Source organism: Anopheles arabiensis, chromosome 2 (genome assembly GCF_016920715.1).
Source record: "Anopheles arabiensis isolate DONGOLA chromosome 2, AaraD3, whole genome shotgun sequence".
NCBI classification, from domain to species: domain Eukaryota; kingdom Metazoa; phylum Arthropoda; class Insecta; order Diptera; family Culicidae; genus Anopheles; species Anopheles arabiensis.
Genome location: NC_053517.1, coordinates 43,011,221 through 43,035,686, shown reverse-complemented (window position 1 = coordinate 43,035,686; position 24,466 = coordinate 43,011,221). Strand labels below are relative to the sequence as shown.

The 24,466-nt window shown below is 41.1% G+C and overlaps 1 protein-coding gene across 4 annotated transcripts in view; it reads left to right on the top strand.

Moving 5' to 3' along the window:
* The window catches only part of LOC120898898, a 127,365-nt gene that overhangs the window by 57,729 nt on the left and 45,170 nt on the right, over positions 1–24,466 (top strand). For 3 of the 4 annotated variants that reach the window (XM_040305393.1, XM_040305392.1, XM_040305394.1), the window contains exons 3-11: positions 9,074–9,406; positions 9,764–9,907; positions 12,095–12,289; positions 13,792–14,052; positions 14,183–14,303; positions 15,466–15,800; positions 15,895–16,068; positions 17,045–17,164; positions 17,393–17,426. In XM_040305393.1, coding sequence (XP_040161327.1) covers positions 9,074–9,406; positions 9,764–9,907; positions 12,095–12,289; positions 13,792–14,052; positions 14,183–14,303; positions 15,466–15,800; positions 15,895–16,068; positions 17,045–17,164; positions 17,393–17,426 — 1,717 coding nt within the window. The remainder of the gene's footprint in view (positions 1–9,073; positions 9,407–9,763; positions 9,908–12,094; positions 12,290–13,791; positions 14,053–14,182; positions 14,304–15,465; positions 15,801–15,894; positions 16,069–17,044; positions 17,165–17,392; positions 17,427–24,466) is intronic. The other variant, XM_040305395.1, reaches the window with a different exon arrangement.

Sequence of the window (24,466 nt, the reverse complement as noted above, 5' to 3'; positions counted from 1 at the left end):
TCCAATCGACACAGCGTACAGTTCAACAGCAGCAGTAACAACGACGTAAAAAACTCTCTCAAAACTCATCCCAACTTCGTTTCCGTCCATCTAAATGGTAAACTTTTCCCATAAACGTTATCATTAATATCCTCGCTGCGGCTGCTTGAGCTTGGGATGCCGGTAGGTTCCCCTCTACATTTCAATCGTAGTTCGTAAATGCTGCATTCTCATCGCCTCCGCCGAAATGAAAATTTCCTCCCGGGAGAGCGCTACCGGAGGCACATAAAAAGTCGAGCACATATTATAACTTCTCCGGTACCCAGAATGCTTCGGTGGAAAATACTTGAATGATGTTAAAAATCGACAGTATAGCATAAATGGCGTTCGTACGGAGAAAAGAGATGAAAGGCAAAACGATTGACACAACAGAATTTGTAAACACTGTGCTACAATAAAAAGGTCATCACAATCGTGTTTGAACCAGAAGAACCCGATCACAGAACGAATGTAATGTAGGTGAGAAGAAGAATACAAACATGGACTATTTGTTCTAATTTCCACGCAACTCAATCAAAATGGAGTTACTAAGTACAGAACCACATTCCTAAACATTACACTTTCTTCAATAGTTTCTTCAGATAGATAACACACATAGGAATCGCTTCAACTTTAACATTCATACTTACTCGGTTGGCAGGTCATCTATACTTACCGCAAAGAGGGCTAAAAGCTAACGACATTAAGTCAAGGATCAATAAAAAGGATGAATTTCACTTTTCACTAACCCAAACTCTTCCTTTCAATTTTATAACCCACCATATCTGTATTCTATAATATGTAGAAAAAACTTCAAATCACTTTTCATCTGCTCATACTCTCACATGCTTCACATTCGAATCACCCAATCGAAAGGGCCCACATTGACCTTTTGACTTACGCACTCGCAACTCTCTTGATGGTGTTGAACCGGAATTTATGTATCCGCTTCGGGCAGTTTACGGGTGCGAAAAAATCCCATCATAATCATCATAACCATTGCCTTCCGCTTGCCTAGTTTCTCCCACAACATTCACAACATGCACAAACATTCGGTGCACAAAGTCATCCTTTAAATCAAGGTTTGTAGATTTTCTGTTCGTTCTGGTACAGTAGTGTGTTGTATTGAAAGCATTATTAGGGTTAGGTTCGATGGTTCTTTTTTTGGTTAGTTCCATGCTGTGTGTTTTACGGCGGATTACGTATTAGAGCACTCATGTAGGGGAACTCGAAAAGATGCCTAGATGTGATCGCAAGCCTTAAGCATTTTCTTCTCCTTTAAGAGATGCACCTTGCGTTACTCTCTTCCATCGATATGTCTAGAAGGTTCTGTCGTGTGGAAGAAAGAAACGGCCGTATGTTTTATGGGCTCGTTTGTTTTCCTTAAATTTTACGACCATCCATCAAGTGAGCTAAACCCAGTGACTCCTCAGGAACAGAAAAAAGGAATGGCAACGTTTCGCAAACGTAAGCAATGTCATAATGAAGTTCATCATGATATTAGGTGCCACCGACGTTGATGGTTGACAGGGTTTTACGATGGGTGAACACACGAAGCCCATCACCAGTCTCACTTTTAGACATCCATGGTCCGTGCAACGGGCAGGCCGTATTTTGACACCTATTGCAAGAGAATATAAACTTACCAGCTTCACTCATTTAGCTATCGACCGCCGGCAACGCCGGGAGATAAGGCGCTTCATGTTGTTGAAGTAGTCTAAGCTTTCTAGTGTATCCATCCATTGTAGTGAGAACGCTCTTTCTCTCCTGCCTTCGATACGACCGATGTCAATGCTGGATGGCTTGGGCGAGGTTAAAGTTTTTGGTTCGCTTAAGATCCAAAGCACGGGCTGCTCCACCGGGTGGGCTACACGGTTGTGACTTAATTCCTGCTTAATGCACAACGACACCTTTTGGGTTATCTTACTTCCTGTTTGGCGGAAGTTGTGATGGGTGAAACTGTTTTCGCCAGGTAGGTAAGGTGATCTTTCATGTATTATGGAGCGGGAGAAGATTATACTAGAAGATGAATAGAGATGCTGGTAAGCAAGAGTACGTGATCTGCGTTTCTGAAATGTTCGTACCTAGCAGATGATGGTGTCAACGAAATTTGTCAAGAGAAAAATGTATATATCTTATGAGTATATTACTTTTTTAAGTGGCCACGATGTGGTATTTAGTATGAGCTTGATCGCTTTCACACACTAGAGAAAATGCACAACAAATAAGTCTGTAACAATATTTAAGTATATTTCCTGAAAACTTTTAATACTTCGGTTAGGCATAATAAGATATCTTATGACTAATTTAATCTATCAAAACCTGTTGTTATCTATACCGCCTATTGTAACTATATGAACGATTTTCGGAAAATCCGGATGGGATGCATACAAAAAAACAGTAAATGTATGATTTATAGGAAATTTATAGTTATAACATGACTTCACACAGAAAAGGGATTAAGGGTATGACACTTCGAAATAAAATTTCTTTTATTTTAATTAATGCATTATAAAATCGTCCAAAAGTTTCAAATATGTAACATATTTAAAGATGATTTTAGAATATTTTTTAACGATTTTTATAAACTTAATTAACTTTTTTAAAGATTGTATTAGGATTATCGACCTGTACAGGCTGTACAGGACGTTTTCAAACACATTTTTTTAAATAAATAATCAATTTAATATTTTTTTAACATTAATTAACTTAATCAATTTATAGACTAACAATTCAAAGGTTCGATCAGACAAAAACGACACAAAAACCCAAATGTTCGCTTTTATTACATGCATAGTAAGGGAATGTAATCATAACCTTTTTTTTCCTCCCATCAACCTCTTCACCATCGATGTTCTCTTAGACCGGTACAAAGGTGCCCGTAGCCACCCAGTCTTGAAGTTTGGTTGTGTATTCATAAGATAGTTTAGAAATCTAAATAATGCATGGATCAATGGTTTGGTACTACATTTCCAAACATTTACTGTTTTTATGTATCTCTTCCGAAATTTCCGCTAATCGAGAAAAATGTCCATATAGTTACCGTAGGTGGTGTATATCACAACAGCTACTTATTGTTAACTTTTCCAATTAGAAACGAGTTTTTAATCAAAAGTATTAAAATTTAAGGGATATAAGTATTATGTGCCATACTAAAATAATTTGTTCCATTTCTAGTAAACATAAAACTAATTGAGTAACATACAGTAATGATGCTTACAGTAGCAACGATTATTACATTTACTCTCTTGCCGTGTGATGCAAAATAAAATCAACAAAAACGCTAGCAAGAGAACTCTTGAAAAGCAGTTGCGGCACTCTCGCTCTATTTGCATTTGCCCCAGTTTTCACGCCACCCCTATGCACACAAACAGCAGCGGAAAACTCCACTACAAATGCAATTGCGATGTCGCTGGTGCACGAACCAGGTGCAAACTTTTCCAATCAAATTTACGAATGCTAAATCCTTGCATCTAGTCTCGCTACCTGTACCACCCTTCGTCACGCTCCCACACACATCCCATGCGTTCGGACATCACCCACAAAACCAATGATTTTATTATGCTTCAAACACCGCGAGAAAAGTTGGTCGAAAAAGAAGCTTGGAAAAAAACGATAAAAAAATTACTCACAAAAACTCATAGCAAGCGAAACCCCCGGGGTTGACTGTAATTGAATCAAACCGATTTTCCAACACTTTTTGCAAACGATCCTGTGCAGTCGGTACAGCACAGAACCGAATTTGCTTTTCACTGCTCTCAGGCAACGGAAACACCCTTCCGGTAGCGCATGCTAGAGCGTTAAATAACTTTCCGCACAAACATCTACTTCTGGGCGGTGGAAAAACCTGACGACAACGTGCAGGATGGCACTGCTGGAACCTCTTACTGGCAAGTGTTACCATTTCCGAGACTCTATCCATTAACCAGTCGATATCGCGTTTTCGATCCATATCGACTTCCGGGTCCTCACAAATCAACACCGCGCGAAAATTCATTTTCTGCAGCTTAAACATACGTGCAATACAGATAAAGCCACAAAGACTTCGGACAAGAGTGAGCCCGCAATAAAAAAAAGGGACAATCCTTGGAATTTATAGAGCTCTTCGCGAAACAACGTGGGTTTGGCACAATCGTGAAGCAAACAAACGGACAAAATCGCCCTAAAATCAACCTGTGGTTTGGTGGGTTAGGCGAACGTTCCTTTGCAAAAAAGGGTAAATCCAAATCGCTGTAGGCTTGCCGGGCTACAGCGAAAATAATCGAAATCTGCAACCTCGCCTGCAGATCGTTTACCTGTACGCTGTTTTCGGGCGACCACAGAATTAAAATTGGGCGTCAAATAAACTGCTGCCCTGTCATTTGATGGACAGGCTGTGTCGTTTGCCGGTAGCAACCGGAACCTGGTCCTGCCGTGTCGCAAACCGCATCCGGGTCCTATCAGCGCTCTTTTTGTTTCACTGTATTGGGTTTCTTGGATCAAACTCGCTGAACATCGGACGCTGAACAATCGCCCAAAATCGCTGAACATTCGAAATAAAACAACAGCCTACCGGAACGCCCTACAGGCAACTGTTTCAATCGTAAGAGCGATTTGATGAAACGCAAGTTCCGCGAGCAGCTATCGTGCACTGGACACCCTCCGAGCCAAAAAGGGATCTGTTGTTTGAACGCCACCGTTTACCCCTGTGGATCTATCCTTCCGCCATGGGGAGGAGATAACCGTGGGAAAATGGTTCATCAAACTGGATGATGTCCTCGGTGATGATGTTGATCGAGATTCGCCGTTGTCTCACTATCTCTAGCTTTTAACCAATCTGCTGAGTCGATGATTTTGGAGGAGTTGATTTTGGGCAACTGCGTGTGCTTGTTTACGTTTCTTTTTTTTGCGTCGTACATACAAAGCCGCGTTCCCAAAGTCCTATAAAAGTATGCGGGGAAAGAGTGTTTCGATTATTTTTTATCGTAAGCGTGTTTTTTCCTTTCGCACGAGAGGCTCTGCCACACACAAATGCGAGCACAATTGTGGCTGGCAGGAAATGTTGGTGCAAAAACCGAGAGTGTAGAAACACAGCTCAAAAATCTATCCGGCGGACGCGCAGTTTATGTACAAAATTTGCTAACAAAAAACCCCACACAAGCTATGCCGGGTCCGGAAAAGGTCCGCTACAAGTGGATAAAAATGGCGATTGCATGAAATGCAATTGACATTCGCCTCGCTTCCCAGCAGCAGCAGCTGCTGGTTGAGATTGCATATTGTGTACCGGACACCACATTCCAGCTTTTTGGCTCGCTCTGGCAGCGTGAGTTATTAGCGGACTGTATGACTGTGCTTTATGGTCGGAGCGGCTAGCATTTCATCGCAGTTGTTGAGCTGAGTAAGGAGTGTATTCGATGAGTTTTTCTCCAAATTTAAACCCGACAAAATGGAACAATTATCAACGCCATGTGGGATTCTCAAGTTGATTAATCCAACCCGTAACCATGTTTAATAGCTCTGGAGCCTGTTTTCTCTTTGAGTGCTCTTCAAATTTACCACCTTCGAAGTCCGTGGCACGTACCTAACATTAAACAAGCACTGATCGATCGTTTGGCATACCGTTAAAGCAAATACATTTCCTATAACAAGCAATAATAATAAACGATTTCCTTTCAGAACGTGCTTTTGTATGCGAAAGTGAAAAGTTGGCAAGCGTGGTTGCTACAGCTGTTGGGTTGTGCAAAGAGTTTTTCATCGACTACAACCCTATCAAAAGCATACTTTTGCAGTCGATTTCGAGGAAATTTTGGGCATCGTCGTTTATTTGGAACGATTGTTTGCTTGAATTTCAAACGCTTTTAACTTCAACTTTAAAAAATCATTATCAACATTGAAGCATGCTCCAATTTGTAGCTATGAAAAACTTTACATTAACGCAACATTACCAAAGCATAACAATTTACAGAACGTTTAAAACGCACACTCTTAACGTACTTCTTTAGAGCAATAATCGTTCCATCATCGTGCATCATTGTATCAACCCTTCCAAAGGAGTGATATGTAAACATACTTTATTGCCCGTTCAGTATATTACTTCACTGTGCTTGAACAGCTCGCAGCTGACTAGCCACAGTTTGTCAGTTCCGTAGAATTGGTAAGATAATTACGCTTCAGGCCGAACAAAAAACCACCAATAGGCCAACCAAAACGAACGGTACGATGAAAAGTGTTTTTCTAGCTTTCTCACTGCGCGTATTCCACGCCTTTAGCCATCCGTTCCAAAATGGCGCATAAGCTGCGAATGAAATTGGAAATATAGTAGCCGCTCGTGTGCAAAGGAACGTTCGTCGTGGCTTTCTCCCGTTATGCCCCAATGTGGTGCGCTTGAATACACGTCCTTTGGCACGTCCTTTCTAGCATGGTTGTAATTTTTCCCTACCTGTTTTCTTATTCTTGTGTTTTCTCAATCTCTACTCTGCAATGACAAGTCTTGGTGTAGTAAGAGACCGAATGAAGGTGTAATCTTTCTACATTCTAAAAAAATCAAATGATCCAAACTACGATCGCCTCGTAACGATAACGATTTGAATAAAGTGAAGCGAATGGACCGGACGGGTAAGGGTCTTTTGTGCCGTTTAGTGAACCGGTGAGTCTAGTACGGAATCGAACTGGAAGCACTCCGAGTATTGCAACATTAAGGTACACCAGAACCTAATTTTAATTTCGACCATCATTAAGCTTCCTCGTCTTTCGCAAGCCGTGAGGAGCAACGCAAGAATAGCGGATTGGATTTTCAATGCGCAATCTTCAATGCCAGCTGTATGGACCTTCCAGCTGTAGATAGACTGTCGTATCCTGGACCAATTTCCCAATTTATGGATCAGCTTTCTATGATCCATTTAGCGTGTGGCCCATTTCGCGCACACACAATCGACACCACAATTGCAATCATCGCGCGTCCATGCAAGCCGTAGCAAATGAATAAAGCTCGAAATGGAGTTTCGCCTCCGTCGCTTTCTTTTGCGCCGGTGGCACAAATTAGTTCGCGTCCTTTGTACAATCCATACTCCAGCCCAGCTCCAGGACGGTACTTTTGTTTCCAAAAGCAATGCGAAAAGGAAACGTTGGACCGTGCGACGTTTAAATAAATCGTTCATGTCAGGGTGTATCAATGATTAATTAATTCTTGAGAAACTCATTACCCGTACCGAATTCTAAGGGAGCCGGAGGCGAAGGCGATTCCACCATAAAAGCTTATCCTACTCCATCCGTTTTCCGCTAGCGTTGTTAGTGGCTACGCTCTCTTTTTCTCCCTTTGTTCTCTCTCAAAGAGTCTCTCCCGCTGTTTCACTTACATCCTTCCCCTTTTACCGCATCAATTCGATTCGATTGGGCTATAATTCGACCTAGAGAAGGCGCAAACACAGTTGGAACCGAATGGGCCCCAATGTAGCCCCGCACATTTGCTGAAGAGTTGTTGGGTACTTTTTCAAAATATTTACCACCCATTCCCGATGGGTGCTGCACCGGGGTGCGGATAGAACCACCGTTTGAATAATGACGGCCATAGACGCAAGATACTGTAATTCTGGCTGATTTAGTGACCGGAATCTTTGGTGCGGATTATAAATACGCTCACCGTAAATTAAAGCTAATCAAGAGTATCTCACGTTTGCGTTGGGCATCATCGGCAAAATTTTGGGTGAAGTGGATCAAATCTGTTGACTAATGATTAATTTACTTCATAATGAACAGTTGTACCAGTACGGGGCAAAATGAGTACTACGTTCGGCAAACGAGCGGATGTCTATTCTAGCGAGCGAAGCATTATAAAAGTTGTCAACAGATCCATTTAATTTGTTACAACGATTCCTCAGTACAGTTCAGATATAATTTCTAATATTTGATGAGTTGTTTTAATTTGAATGGGTGATTAGAGTCACACTTCGTGCTTTAATACCGGTATAACTAAACTAAGTTGAGGATTCAGAGAGTTCTGTGTGAAACTGATTGATTTCAGTAGCAGTTAAGGTATAATACAGCCAGATCCCAGTATTTGTGTAGCATTATTTATTTTAGCAATTAGCAGCAACATTTGTAATTTGAGACATTGATTTATTAACATGAGCCCTTTAAAAATTGGATCCGATTCAAAGAAAACGATTTCAAATAGATGAATACATTCGAATGAAATAAATTTTTAAAGATTCAATAAAACTAATATTAGACTGAAGAACATTCACACGGATCCATTGTTATCCATTGAACGAGTAATAAACAATTAAACAAAGCTTGGAAAACAAAAACAAATGGTTTGATTCTCAAGCATGATGAATTAATCCTGAACAAAACAGTGAGCTATCTAAGTTTGGTACAGCTTGTCGGCAAGCATGATATAATTCCCTATCCTAGATGCATTTATATTATCCTTAAATCCATCACAACATTCTGGCCCAACGTAAAGTTAATTGAATAAAATAAATTTACATAAAGCCCCTATTGTCCCGTGTGCATCGTCCGGGGCTGCTGCTCCCGATTTCGATCAGGATATACACAGGGATTACATTCTTTGTCGCTTGCCAGACCAGATGCCGTCGGGCTACTAACGAACCCTCCCAACGGTTATCGTAACCTAAGTGCGGCCAGGGCTGTGTCGTGTCGGCTATGCTGCAGTCTGGCATTTGGCCAGCAGATCTTTGCACAGTTTTTTTTTTAATTTCAAACTTTGCCTTGGCTTTTGCCATTGGCAAGATAAGTCATATTTCACAGAACCACAACCTGTCAGACGCTAGCAGAGTGCTAGACATATGGTGGTCTACGTTCAGCGCCGAGCTCCAACAAACATACTAAACACAGTATACCTCCCCATACCTAACTAATTGCGATGCTAATAGCGTTGTTTGCTCTTTTGTCCCCATAGTCCACCCCACTCGTCCTGAGTTGATTTGCAAAGGCTTCGGTTTTCTTTTCCAGCTAGTTAGACTTTGCATTCGATGACCCTTCTGCATACTATGGTACGGCTTTCTTTCTTACTAATTTTTCTTCTCATTCTGTTTGCTCTCTCGCTCTCCTCCAGTGACCATAGGACTACAGCGATTTGCCGAACAGCCCAAGTACACGGAGGTGAATCCGGGTCAGGATGCGCTGCTGGTGTGCAAAGTAATTGACAAGCGTGGCGTCTGCTCCTGGCAGAAGGACAACAAGCCGGTCGGTATCTATCCGAAAAAGTACGAATGGGCCAGCCAGTACGGCATCGGCCAAACCGCGCACGTCGGAGGCGACTGTTCGCTGTGGGTGCGAGCGGCTCAGCTCGAGTTCGACGATGGGCTGTGGGAGTGCCAGGTGACGGCTAGCGACTTTACGACGCAGGACGCACTTACCAGCCAGCCGGTGCGATTAGTTGTCAGAGGTAAGAGCTTTAGGGAAGTAATGGGGGTAAGGCAAAGGAAAAGTTTGTAGTAGTAAAATGTTTTTACGCATTTACTAAGGATACAATACATAAGAAAAGTTATTAGACGTTGTATGCCATCTACACTACTATGAATATTACATAACTTTGAAAATAACTTTCCAATTATTATTATAAACCAATTCAAATTGGAAAAAATACATTTTTCATTTTTGTTATGCATAGCCCAATTAAGCATTGAATGTGATGGCCGTATGAAATTACCTGAATTAACTTAACTGACAACATCTATACCTCAAATTTCATCATTCAGTTTCAATAACACAGTGATTGCATTGAATTCTGTACATTCCACAGTACCACCACAGCGACCTAGATTAGAGCATGAAGGAGTTCATGTTCCTCCCGGTCACAACGTCACGGTTGACTCCGGTGCGGTGGCTACGGTAAAATGTGTCTCCCATTACGGAAACCCGCCAGCGCAACTAAAGTGGTACCTAGGTAAGTGCCAATCATAACACCAACATCATTTTTTTATCTCTTTGTTAGCCGAAGGCGAATCAGATATTGTATTTCATTTTGGAAAGGAAAAAGAAGCGCGGAAACTGCTGCAGGAAGGAATCAAAGCATTTGCGATGATAATAGTAAAAAAAACAACATCACAATGGTTAGAGTTTTTGAAGCGCTATCGGGTTCGTACTTCTTTTCCTGTGCATTTCACATGGATGTTGCAGCACAATTCGGTTTGGGATGAAGCTGCAAGCTATTGAAGATAAAAATGAAACTCTCTCTCACCGTTAGCGTGGACTTCCTAACCTTTGCCGTTACATAATAATACAAAACTTTGACAGCGATTACAGACGTTGATCAAAACTGTATGAAATCCTACTGGATTACCAGAAGCTCAATACATTTATGCACTTTTTATCGTATGAAAAACCTTGTTCATCCTCACACCAACACAAAAAAAAATCACACAACATTGCGCCAAACATTTAAATAAAACGAATGGAGACAACACATAATAAAGAAAATTAAAAGCACTCCACCAAACACAGCAACGGGAAATAATAACCAAAACTCCAAAAGCTGTTGGCATGTTGCTTTTTCCGACCGGTGCTGCAAAAAAAGAGCTTTCAAACAGAACGCGGGATCCCTAAATAAGCTTAAATTTTAAATCCGCCTTCCGGTTATACCTGCTATCCCACTTCTGCCGGCACTCTGCAAATCGACCCGTTTCCCGTTGTTTCCGTTCATTTTTCGCTGCTCTTTGTCACCCCGTAAAACAGCACATAAAGTGGACTTGGGCGAGCCGTTGGACCATATTATTTGGGATGGTTCTTGATTCGCATCCCATCGTTGAAGTGATATGCAAATTTTGCGCTTGCCAAACTTTAACTCATCAACCAGACATGGAAGTGGCACAGGGAAGATGAATAAGTGGTGGGTTTATTTTTCCGCTGTTGGCTTTTATGAACACTCTTCGAAAATCAACGTAGCAAGAATGAAGGTATAAAATGGTTTTGTTCGCGGGGTTTTAAATATTTTTCGCAAATCGCCAATCACAGCTGGCAAAAATGTGGCATGGTTAGATAGTACTTATTTTTCCACAGTTGCATTATCATTCGTTTCGTGTAGTATATTCGCTTATTTTACCGTTCGCATTCCTACAAAATTTTATAAGTCGTGACATATTTTGACTAGCCGTTACCACAAGTGTTTAAGTGTTAAATCATTCAAATCAACTACACATTAAAATATTGAGAAGCTACATAGTGACAACTGAAACCAATTCATTTAACGTTATTTTAAAAGACTCCTTCATTTGTGGATTATCGCTAAACAAAATTTTATTTTCATCCACATCGCATCTCAGCAATGATGAAGCTTTGAAAACAATAAAAATATTGTTAAAATATGTTTTTTCTGTAAAATATAAAAAGGCTGACGTAAACAATCTAAACCAGTCTCGTAATATGAATATCCTTCATGCAGCACTATGTACCTGATGCACAAAAACATGGATACATTATTCACTATTTACATCTTGCTCGTTCTCAGCGTCCAGTGCACCAAAGTATTAGTTGTTCAGTGAATGTAAAAAGCAATTTTATGGAATTTTAAAATGAAAATCTCTACCCTCTGGTAAGCAGCGCATGCATACGGGTGCCTGGCACGAACAAGTATCTCAATCCCGGGTTAACGCCTGTGTAGCTCAATTTAACACGATGCCATGGTTGGCTAAAAGTGCATTTCTCTGTATGCAATTAGTTTACCCTTACCGATGATCACAAGCCTGAAATCCTGAGCTTTGCAAAAAGATAAGCTTCACTTCAAAGTACCACCAAAAGCATTGCAGAACCAAATAGTCGCTGAAAAAAGTAATCGTAGCAAAAAGCCGCTTTTGCAGTGTAATAAAATGAGCCTTCTACGAGGCACACGCTATATCCTCGCTAGAAAATGAAAATGCACGTGCCGAGCGTTCATTTTCCAGGAAACCAACAGGCAAAAGCTAGCCGTTTCGTAAGGCATAAGAAAGGCATAAAAACATTAAATTTCAGCCATACTTTATAGCATTTGAGCTAAAATAAAACGGAGAAGCTTACTCTTTTCCACAAATGATTTTAACAACAAATATTTACAATAATTCTAATAAATCCGCAATATTAATGCACTTTCTTTCCACAGGTGAGCAAGAGATATCTCCTATTCATCCGCAAACAAATTCGACGGAACCGGATAATCCTAGAACTTGGTCCGCTGCCTCGGTGGTGCAAATTCCGGCTAACAAGGAGCGTCACGGTACAGTGTTAAAGTGTCTTGCATTGCACGAATCTTATTCCGCGCGGTCCGTTGCAGTTGAGGCGCGTCTCGATGTAAAATGTGAGTACGATGGAACGTTTAAAGTTTAAAGAACCATGTAAATTCTTCTTCTTCAATCATTCGCTATTCATTCGTTAGGTTATATAACTAACTATATAAAGTAATAAACAAGTATTAAGTTATTAAACCGTGCATGATTTATAATTCCACAATTTTTCAGTGAAATTTTTTATTTTAATAAACAAACTGACCGGTCTCATGGAACTGTCGCCAACTCCTACGACAAAATAACATGTCCTCAAAGGTTCAAGCTTCGAACGGACCGTTCCCCCATACGTACGACAGACTATCCTGCTATGGATAATCAATAAGTCACTGAAAGCCAAGCTTAGTTCACTAGTAGGTACAGGCAGGTCTTGACCGACAACAGTTATTGTACCAAAGAAGAAAACACTCAAAGCTTTTTTCTTTGATTTTACTTTTTTTATTCCCTTCGACAGAAAGGATCTTCATTATTTTTAAAATTTCAAACATTTCTTGCGTCATCCGGAAATTGTCACTTAAAACTCCATCTCTACACACATACCTTTCGGTCTATATGTTCTGGGTTACCAAACAATTTTCCAAACTTTTTTCTCTGTTCATTCCAATCAAAAAACAATCCGTACGCTTTCAGCCACCTTTCTGTGTTCAATTTGCTGTTTTGGTACTCATTGCTTTTACCCATTCCTTCTTTTCTCCACCTTTTACTAGCAGAGTTTCTCTGGTGACCTCAATTAATATTGTTTTATCAGCAACAATAAATATTTATAACAGCACCGTTGCATGCTCTTTTGTGGCGAACTTTTTTTTTACTGCTGCTGAATACATTACTGGTGGTGTTTTTATTCAACCGTCAGGTTCTACTTTTTTCCAATTTGTTTTTTGTTATTGCTCAATCCGTTGGTTTATGATACGCAAAGAAACCCAACTCGGCACTCGATTGACAGGCGGGGCAGTAGGAGTGTCAAGATGCGGAGAATTCCCTCTTTTTTCTACTTGTCACATATCCCACACGATAAAAGTGCAGTTGATGTTGCAGTTGGCTTCCTATCCAGATTGCGAATCGAGGTCATAGAATAAACGAACATCAACACGGACAAAAGGTCAAACGTGTCAGTTTGGTTGTGCGATATTTATTTGTCAATCCTTTTTCGGGCGCTATTTGCGATCGATGAAGTTATAATATATTTATCGCAGACATAATGTGGAATGCCCCAAACGCAATGGCGGTTGTTTAAAATAAATGAGTGGTGGGGGGTTGTCAAAGAAAAGGCTTCCACAGAGGGGAAATAAGAGCGATCACGTTCGCATTTCGAAACAGTAAAAAACCCCGCGAAGCAACGGTTCAACGGATTGTAGCCAGTGGAATTGAAATCAATAAACGCGATGTTCTTGCCGGCTCCTGTGCTTTATGGTTGTATCCTCGATATTGCGTAACGCGTTTTCCTTTTTAATTTATTTCCCTTTGCTTAATACTTTTACTTACTACTGCTTTGTTTTTACTTTGACCCCATGTCTAGATGCACCCACCGTGCGAATGCTCGGTGCCCCACAAATCGACCTAGAGGAGGGTAAAGACTCGTTGATCCTACGGTGTGTAGCAGATGCAAACCCGCCGGCCAGTATCGTGTGGCGCAGAGCCGGCCGGTCCGAGATTGCAAGCCTGCAGGAGTCCCTGCAGCTGCGGCCGGTCGGGCGACGTGACGCCGGACTGTACACGTGCCAGGCGCAAAACTCCGTCGGCACCTCAGACACGATGTCTGTCCAGCTGGATGTCAAATGTGAGTGAAATGATCATCGAAGTAGAGCTGCAAATGGCAACGAAACCCGATACAACGCACACATAGCCCCTGTGTCACCAGAACGGATATTCAACACGGACTGTTTTTAAAATCTTTTTTCTTTGCGTAGATGCGCCGAAAATATTATCAGCCGGGCCGGACCGTCTCACCACAGCGCCACTATTTAGTCCAGCTGCATTTGAATGTGTGGCCGAGGGCAACCCTACACCAACCTACAAATGGGTTCAAAGGTACAATTTATACAAATTTTTTATCACACGGAGAGGAAATTATCTCACTAGTTTGTTAAAGCTATTAACTTATTTTGAAATTACCTCAACCATTTCAAAGCTAAAGAAACCCAATTCAAATTGCAAAGTTTTGCTGTTGGATGATAATTCCTTTAAATATTTTTCATTTCATATCGTTTACGTCATTCGTTACAACTTTTATACAAATCAGTTTCAATTATCTGCCTGCATCGAAGTACATACGGTGAATTCGTTGCTTTTTACTCAGGCCTTATATAAAAACATTCATTTCTAGCATATGGAAAGGAAAAGGATGCACTTCTCGGAAAAGGATGCATTGCTACGTTACATCACATCTCATGCTGTATTAAATTAAAGCACACTTTTGATGATGAAATTCAATGAAACACGCCAAACCGTACGCTATGATAAGCCATAAAACATACACAGTTTATTCAAAAGAAAACATAAAAAATGTGGACTCCCACCTAGATGCTTCAGCTAAACACTATCGCAGCTCTAGTATTTTCCCTTACTTTGAAAGACAGAAAAAAACTCATCGTACGAGCTCCTACAAATAAAAACGAGAAACTTCTTTAATTCCTGTTTAAGATTGTGCAGCGCTCCATCAGCAACCAACTGGCGGACGCGTGAAAAGCCGGTCATTCAGTCGGCATGTAATTATTTATTTATGACTACATGCAGCAAGCGCTCCCTGTCCGAGGCTGCTGCTGACGAAGGCTCGTTCGTCCGGTTCGAGGATGCTATTCTTTTAATTAAAATTCATTAACGCTTTTCCGTTCGTACTGGTGTGCCGGGAAATGCAGCGTACGGAAACGAAATGAAAAGGATTGCTCCCTTTTCTGCCAACCGCGCGCGTTTTACCTTCCACTATGAAAACCTTGTCGAGCTGGCACCAGCAAAAAGTTTTTTCGTTTTGCTGCCTATTATTCGCCCATCGGAGCGCTTACTTTTTTCCCGTAATTCATTCAACATCTTTTCATAAATCTTGTTTTGTTTTGATGTTCATGTTCGCCCGTCCGTGTTCAATGTACCATTCCATTGCTCCTTTTTGCTTTAATCCTTAACATTCTTTACACCATTACTGAGTCACTGCATTTTTTCTACTGATTATCATTCGTTTGCACCCCCCCTTTTGCAGAATTTCTACTCAAGGAAAGCCCTTCCTCGATCGGGGCCGAGAATCTAGACTGGTGATAGATAACGTCACATACGACTACCAGGGAGAGTACGAGTGTCGGGCGACGAACTTCATCAACGGCCAGGAACGGACAGCTACATCCGATCCGATTGCATTGCAAGTGGTCGGGGCACCGCAGGTCCTGCGCACCACTTCCGGTGGCGTTGCTGGCCATTCGGTTTCGGTTAAAAAAGGTGACTCCGCAACGCTGTCGTTGATCGTGTGTGCAGATCCACGACCGCGCCATGTAGCCTGGGAGTGGGGATCACTACGGCTCGAAGCTGGTTCCGGTATAGGTAAGTAATGGTGGGCCTGAAACCTGGCTGAAATGATTGTAGGGAATGATTTTGAACAACGCTTGATTTGTTTACCATTTCCCGAACCTCACAGGTCGCTATCGGGTGGACGATGTGACACAGGACAGTCGGGAAGATTGCTATCTGGCAACGTTACACATCGACGATGCCGATCTCCAGGATCAGCGTCCTTACTATCTGGTGGTTGAAAACGAAAGAGGCACCGATCGCCATGCCATCAGTCTACGGGTCGAAGGAATGTTTTCAGGTTAGTATACTCCTGCTAGTAAGAAAATATTAACTGATCTTCGAAAGCAATTCTTGCAGTTGTTGGAATGTTATTTTAAAGCTCTTTAAAACACACACTTTCTAGATATTTTAACACTCTGTTCTCTTTACTCCCTGAACTGTAAATTCGATGTTAAAACTCAAAGTAAAACCGATTACTATTGCTAAATATTGCGTAAGAGTTACTCTCCGGAGATGTAATATCTTCCTGTAAAATTGTAGTGTAGTTTCTTTTTTCATATTAAACATGACGCCCCCACGTTTAAAAACTGAGCATAATTGAACGATCCTGACGTGATATCACGTACCATACAAACGCGAAAACTTTGCTTCCCACATCTTAAATGACAATGTTCAGGAAACACCGTCGCATACCTGGTATACCCTTCACAGCGTAATGTTCTTCAGCTCGGCTGTTTGCTTTAAGGTTACAGCATTCCTGGTAAAAGCGCGTGCTTGGAAAACACTTTGTCGCTTATTACGATCATTGCAAATGATCATAATTAAGCCATTACACGTACGCAAAGACGAAACGTCTCCAAACTTTCCCGCAGGACTTGCCTAACTACCATACAAAAATGAGTACAAACTGGAGAATGTTGTGCACTGCAAACTTTTCTTCTGCTTCCTATTTCACAAAACCGTCGCTCTGTCTCCCCTCTTCACCACACACATATACACAAGGACGAGTGGTTTGTGTCTTTTCTGATGTCTGTTTGTTGCTGGAAACATTGTCCAACTCCCAACGGAACACAACATTCCTTGCTTTCAGCTTTGCTACTGCTCCACCACACCACACACCTTATACACGCACTCACACACGTACGTCATTCAAACAACTGAGCTTTAATTAATTTTCCAATTACATACTAACTCCACCGGGACCTTGCGTCAACCGCGTCGCCCTCGTGTGCTCAACCTGATGTGTGCTGTACTGTTGCGGGAAATCTCAAAAGTAGTGGAACCGCTCGAGCTAAGCTATCTGCTCGGGATTGCGGGCGGATGCCTGGCAGCCTTTCTCATACTCATCTGTCTCTGCATCTACGCAGTGCGGGCGCGAAAATGTTGCTTCCGAAGTAAGTATTACAAAACCGATAGCTATGCCACACGCGAAGCTAGCAGATGCATCGATCAACACACAGCATCATATCAAGAACGATGGTGTGTATCGAGTGTAGCTGCAAGGCTGTGCGCGGAATTGTGTCTGTGTTAATGTTTCTTAATTTCTATGCATTTATTCACATCTCATCTTACGCGCTGTTATCTTTTTCTTTTTTTTTACCACGTGCTCTACCTTCCCGCAGATCGTAACAACTACAAGACATCGGAAAAGGATAGGTAAGTGGAAAGCGATGCAAAAGCACTGTTGCGGGCTGGAGATGCTGTACCAGCAAGTTTAGCGTTCGATAGCTCGTTTCGCTCAAGTGCCGGATGTCGGAGCGGCGTGTTTCGATGAGCTCGGGGATGGTTATCGTTTCCTGCACAATAATGTGAACAAGCGAACGGGGAAGCACTGCTTGTAGGGTTCGGCACGGGAACGGAAATCTAATTATACTTTCCAGCAGTACCCACCGATTGAGCACCGCGCTCACGGAAAGAAGGGTGCCGGAAAGGGTGGGACAAAAACTTAAAATTCTGTCAAACGTCGTTACAACGATCAAGTTTTCCTCACTACGCTCGCCGGGGAGGATTGTACCATCTTGAGACGTCGTGTTTTTGCGACCGTTGTGAATATGTATGACGCAGTGGGAACACAAAACAAGTACCGATTTGATTTGGCGCTCCGAAATGATACAGATTTTATGCATGCAGCTCGTATCCACCATCTTATTCCTATTTTCTGCTTCCCTCCGATACAATGGGAAAACCACCTCTATCGAACGTTACACAGTTTATGTACATTAGAGTTGAACGACAGAAGGAAGCTTTGGTTGCTGCTTTTTTTCATGTGTTCTTGAACATGCTCGAAGTCTTGCTTTCTTTGTTTGTATAAACAAAAACCAACACCATTGAAAACATTATTTTAACCTACTTAACATAAACCTCAATAGGCTTGGCCTAAAAGCATAAAAACGTTTGCAGAATAGTTTACCTTTACCTAGCAGGAACACACTGTAATCCGTGTTTCTACTGTAGCAAAACAAGAACTTTTACACTAACCACGAATCCGCTTGTGAGAAATGAAACGGAACAAAAACTCACTCAAACCCTCGTGCATTGTTTCGTGTAAATCAAGTACAACGGTAACACCCCTGTCCGAGGCCTCAGGGGAAGCATGATTTTTTAACTGCTCTGCTGCTTCACTTCGCTCACACGCGTGAAACGGAAGTGCCCGAGAGGCATTAAAGGAAAAAGCTCTCCATGCCGAGTGGGTTTCTGTTGACCGCAAACACAGACCAAAAAAGAAAGGTCAACAAGCTTTGCATGCAAACAAACATGCTCGAAGATTGACGAACGTGCCTCACTCTCCCAGCGCTTAGTGTGTCTTTTGTACGCTTCGCAAAAGCAACAGGAAGAAGATGTTGCGAAAGATCTAAAGCTTTTATTCGTTTGCCGTACCTTTTTTAGAAATTAAAATCCAACATAGACCCCTCAGGGGTTGGTACACTCTGTTTGTCACCTTAGCTTTTACAAGCTTCTTGCAGAGAATGGTTTGAGCTATCCGTCCTGAAACAACAAACGAAAAGGTAACCAAAGGCTCAAAAAAGGGACACTTTGCAGCAGAGAAAACTGCTCACACTCTCATGCCGATGTTAAATCCGGTGCTGTAATTTTATGCTTTGCTCCTGCCTGCTAAAAAAAGGTTTTCAAAATTTCCCTGAATATAGTAAACTAATTACTTTTCTACACTGAAAGCAACATGTTCCAGTGTTTCCACTTCCGGTGGTTCTCATAAACTTTCTTTCTAATAGTGAACAAATCATGGTAAAACAATTAATTTCCGCCCTAAATGGATTTCGATTGCTCTTTGCCGAAATTGCATCGTCGATCACCGTAAAGGAGAACGTTGCGTTCCAATTTCGGAACAAATGTGAAAGAATACCTGTTCGATCAAATTAAACTATTTTTCCAATAGCCTCGGTTTTAATATCAGAGTATGTCACACAAGCGATAAAGGGCGCTGTGAGTGTGCACTCTTTCTCCCTCTCTCTCTGTTTCACTCTCTTCTTTACACTGATATCCTTCGACAACATGTATGAGTACGTTAGTGCACCCTTTTCCTTGCTCAACATCCTCCTAGAGGCAATAAATCTTGCACATTTGACAATGGAAATTGAAAATATCACATGACAAATAGCGTTCCACGATGGACCATTTTTCATGTTCACACGAATGTTCCTGAGCGGGGAAAGAATCATCACAGCGCACATCTCTACGGCGTACTGCACTGCGACAGACGAAGGTGTGAGAGAGTGTGTGTGTGTTTCGAAGATTTCGGGAAAATTGGATTTTGACCATCTAGCTTGAACATCAGCTCCTTTTCATCCCAGTCACTTCGATTTTGCTGGATTAGACCAGAAGTGTGAAACTAATACAATCTGTTCGAAATCAAAGAATGACTGGGATACACCGTAAGCAGTTATTACCAGTGACTAATCAGATTACACCGGGTTCAATAAATCAATAAACACAGCGTGGAATGAACTAAATAATATTTATATTTGAATTGCAATAGATATATTTTAAAACCATCGGCTAAACTAAATTTTCTATCTTAATTCGTTCAATGCTTTCGCTCTGGAGGTTCTATTTAAGGCATAGATTTACAACGAAACGCGACAACCGAACAATGATTCAATTTTCTCTCACCCTGCTTTACATTTCATCAAAATTTCACGAGCCTTTTACGATCTACCCAAACAATGCCATTAACATTCTGCTAAAAAAGAAAACACAAGCTCTCCGATTGCTTTCAGCCAAGACAAGCAGACTCGTTACTCGCTCGCCGCCGAATCCGATTCGTTCAGGAAGCATACCAACGAGAGAACAAAAAAAAACATATTAAAAAGAAACACAAACGCCTTCCCAAACCGCTCTCCAGGAAGGACATAAAACTTTCAGCACCGTAAGCTCACCCACAACAAAGAGACAACCAAACCCGGGTCTCAAGTCGAAGAAAGGGACCTTTAGTGCCAAAGCTTAGCAATATTACAAAAAAAGCAAAAAATGAACGTTCTGAACGGAAAAAAGTACAAAAGTCAACAAACATCTTCTGGTCGCACCCTCCGCAACCACAACCAATAGGAAAACAATTCTATACAGACACGCGTTCAAGCCACCTCCACATGCTCACATGCAGTACAGTACGGAAACGCGAATCTCTTATTAAATCCTATTAAAATTCCACCAGCTTTCCGAACGACGACATTTTTTAAGCTTTTTTCTCTCTCACCAAGCTGCAGTATTTCTGTATGAAAACATTTTGCCAGAGGTTTACTTTGTTTGCTCTGCTTGCCGATCCCTGTAATAACAGTTTCCAATGACAATATACTATGGGTTCGATGGTTGCGGGCAACCCAACTGCGGGTAGAAAGATCATAAGCAAAATAACCGCAAAATGTCGGTAGCCGATCGAAGAAGCAGCACACAGAAAATAAAAATAAAAACAACCACCGCACCCAAAATTGAGGCTCACGGTTCATGCTTCCGTACGCCATTTTGTCTTAACGGCTGCAGTTGCTTTGGCCTGGGGCAAAGCTTCAGTGGGCAAAGCTCGGGCCATTTTGCATTTTTACGGCATAAATAATAAAAATTCAATAAGCGCACTGGCGTACCGGGACAATAAGTAGGATCCAGAAACTGCTCTATCTTTTTGTTAAAACAAGATTCAATTAGACCCTAAACCAACTTGTACCGTCTGTTTTTTGCAATGTGTTTCAATATATATTGGTACGGTTAACTGCATTTTAAGCTTTTCTGACGTTTCACAACAAATGGTCAAAAATAGACTGTGGATTGAATATACTCTGAAACATTTCATCTGCTCAACCCCAATCAATGGAAACTGTTGAACAAATAATATGGTGGCATAGTCAGGATGAATTTGACTCACCAGGAAACTGCATTCGTGTACTATTACGAGGATACTGAGAACTTGGCACGGGAACTACAAAGAAACAATTCAAATGGACACACCATAGGGAATAGCGAAAGTAATTATAGTCTGAACTCATTGGTTGAATGGTTTTTCAACGCTTTTTCATAAAATTGCCATTTTAAATTCACTGAAGAATTGTGTCACGAATCTTTTTTGGAGGTGGAAGGGGAAAGATTCGCAATCAAACAATTCCGCGAAGAGTTACCTAATGCAGTGGTCACCAACCTGTGGTCCGTGGAACACATGTGGTAGGTGGCCCACTTGTGGTCCTTGGATCACTTGTGGTCCGCGGCGTTAACAGACGTGGTCCGGGAAGGAATTGATTTTTTTTATAGAAAAGTTTATTACAATGCATATCGTGCATTATTTCCCTCACAATCAATATAACATTTTCTACAGGCATCTCTAGAATAAGATTTAAACATATTTTTGATCAATATCTTTGAGCTAAGTCTACAAAATATATATCCTCAATGGATGTGGGCCGCAGCAAATGTATTTTCAAAGCCAAGTGGTCCGTGATCCTTAACAGGCTCGTGAGCACTGACCCAATCAATATAGTATAGAGGACGAAGCATAGTTCAATTTTGGTCTCCGAATTTCAAAGATGGAGTTAGGTGAAAAGTGTTAGGAAGTGGTCATAAACATTTTCTCACAACCAAACACTTTTTACAACTATGATATTTTTACTACACAACACCTAGTGTAAACATATTTTTTTCAGTATTTGCGTCTCATGGAGTAGTTTTTTTAGTAATTCAACAGTTAAAAACGATTACAATCAGGAAACTAGCCTCTTAGCTTTGGTCCTCTTGAGCTGCACATCCTTTCCTCCTAATTTAGGGATTGATCTAGTTATAATAGATATTTACACTATAATTCTATCTTTTCTTAACTTTTTCAGTAGGTAGATATTTACACTATATTTCTATCTTTTCTTAACTTTTTAATTCACCTCATTTCCTTGCATATTTTTCAAAATATCAAAACAAATTAAAAACCTTGCATATTCGGCAGGTTTCATTATTAAGATAACCAAAGCAGTAAAACAATGAAAGTGTTGATTTTATGAAAGATCATATGGTTGCAGAATTTGTTCTAGTCCACCAGGATTTTGTCCAGTCCAGGATTTTTTTATTCCAACTGTCAAAACTTTCCCACGGTTTTTGATCAAATATTCTGAATGACTCGACCTCTGTATTATATAGACTTTGGAAAAATGCATCCACAACACTGCATGCACAGGTAAAACAGCTAAAGCCAATTTTAATACAAACCAAGGTGTCTAGATAGATAGTGGGTTCTTAGCGCTGATTTTGGTAGCCATGATGGATGGAGATGTCTATAGAGATCGACAGGTAGGAAGTTATGGTTGCTAAGGTCTTTGTATGAAATGCTAAGTAACTTTGGTCTCCTTAGCTGATGAAGATTTGTCAAAGTACGTTGGATAGACCGACCTGTAGTAATTTATGGACCTTGATAAAAACACAATTTTAAATGAACTGTCAGTCAACTATCGAGCATTCAACTAAAAAGTATGTCAACAATAAAGTTTTCAAATGATGAAGTCTGACTGTAATTCTATCTTGTTGAGTGTTTGACATACACCGGATATATGAACATTTAAAAATTCTTCAGAAAAAGATGCTGTCTTACTACAGAACTTTAAATATAAAATGTATATTGTATAAAATAATATAAAGGATAGAAAACCAACATTACAGCACAGCAAAACCTGTTCTAACTGGAACTAAACATCAAATAATCTAAGCACAACTTTATACGCATCTTCTCTTACAGGGTTTCGAATCATATAAGGGAATAGTTCAATCACTTAGGGGAATGTTGCAAATCAGTTGGGGAATGTTGCAAGCATGCTGTGGAAGTTTGCGTATAGGGGAGTGTTGCAATCGACTAGGGGAATTTTGCAAGCCTACTGTGATGCTTCGTGAATATGATTCGAAACCCTGTATACGATTCAACCACAAAACGAATCAATCAACTTCCGTGAAAAACATATTTACGTGTTGGAAGACGAAATTTCCTAATTTCCAAGAATCTATAAAAACCGAATTGAATTTGCGCCCACAATAAAAAGGCTTCCGATCACAAACTTAAGCCTTCGTTTCATAAATTCAGAAAACTGAATGCAACCATCCTCAAAGCTACCATCTTAAAAGAAGACTCATATTGTCGACTATTGGTTGACCATAAAGTCGTCCTGCCAGTTCAGCTGGCCTCAGAATATCTACAAATATTCAAAGTTGCACGAGCGTTCACCGGGTGTAGCACAAACAAAGGCATCATCCAAGACGGGCAAACTTTTCACTCCTGCCCAAGAAGTCCAGATATCGCTTGACCCCGGTGTCTGTGAGCAAACTTCCTGCACAATAATACCGCAGAACCGTAGAAGGTTCACTCGAGTTCCAAATCTCAAAGGGATAATCCAATTAAAAACCACAAAGCCTCTTCACCGATCATCCACGATGGAGAACTTGTCTCGCTGCTCTTATCAAACTGCAACTCATCCACACCACGTTTACCGAAATGCGAAAGATGAAGGGGCTGACGAGCTGAAAACTCGTTCCAGTGAACGTTGAGTCTTCGGAGACTATCCTACGGAAATGACACCATCACATTGCCAAGGCAACTATGTCCTACACATACACTACGCACCAACAATGCATTGAATAGCAACGCAATATATTTTCCTGGAAGGATATTCATGGCAAGGGAAACTAAAACCGATCGGTCTGGATTTGTTAGGGTAAAAGGGGTATGGCCTTTACGGTACACCAGGCTTCACCATGCATCACAAACAGTATTCATTTTGCGGCCCATTAATGTCACCATTCTGGTGCGATCAAGAGGAGGAGATGACTGACAACAAACAACAACTGAATGGCGTCTTGTTTCGCTCCCGATTATCCGCCATGATCAAAAGCAAGCAATAGAATGTGGTGCCACAGTTTGATTGTTACCAGAGCAACTAGCTTTGGCACAGGCAAATGCTCCAGGTATGCTCTACGAATATTTTCCTTGCGATAAAACACAGTAGCATGCAGTTTTTTTTTTGTTGCGTTATTGATTGACGCCCGAACCAAGCAAGAACATTTGAATCAATCGGGCTTTGGTGAGACCATGAGACTGTATCTCAACCACTGGGAGTGCCTAATCCGCTTCCTCTCTTCCGACATCTTCACGGTGGCTCGTTGCCGCAGTGGAAATGGAATTTCTGTTCAAATTCATTCAAGAATACGGTCATTTTTCACCTCCGTTG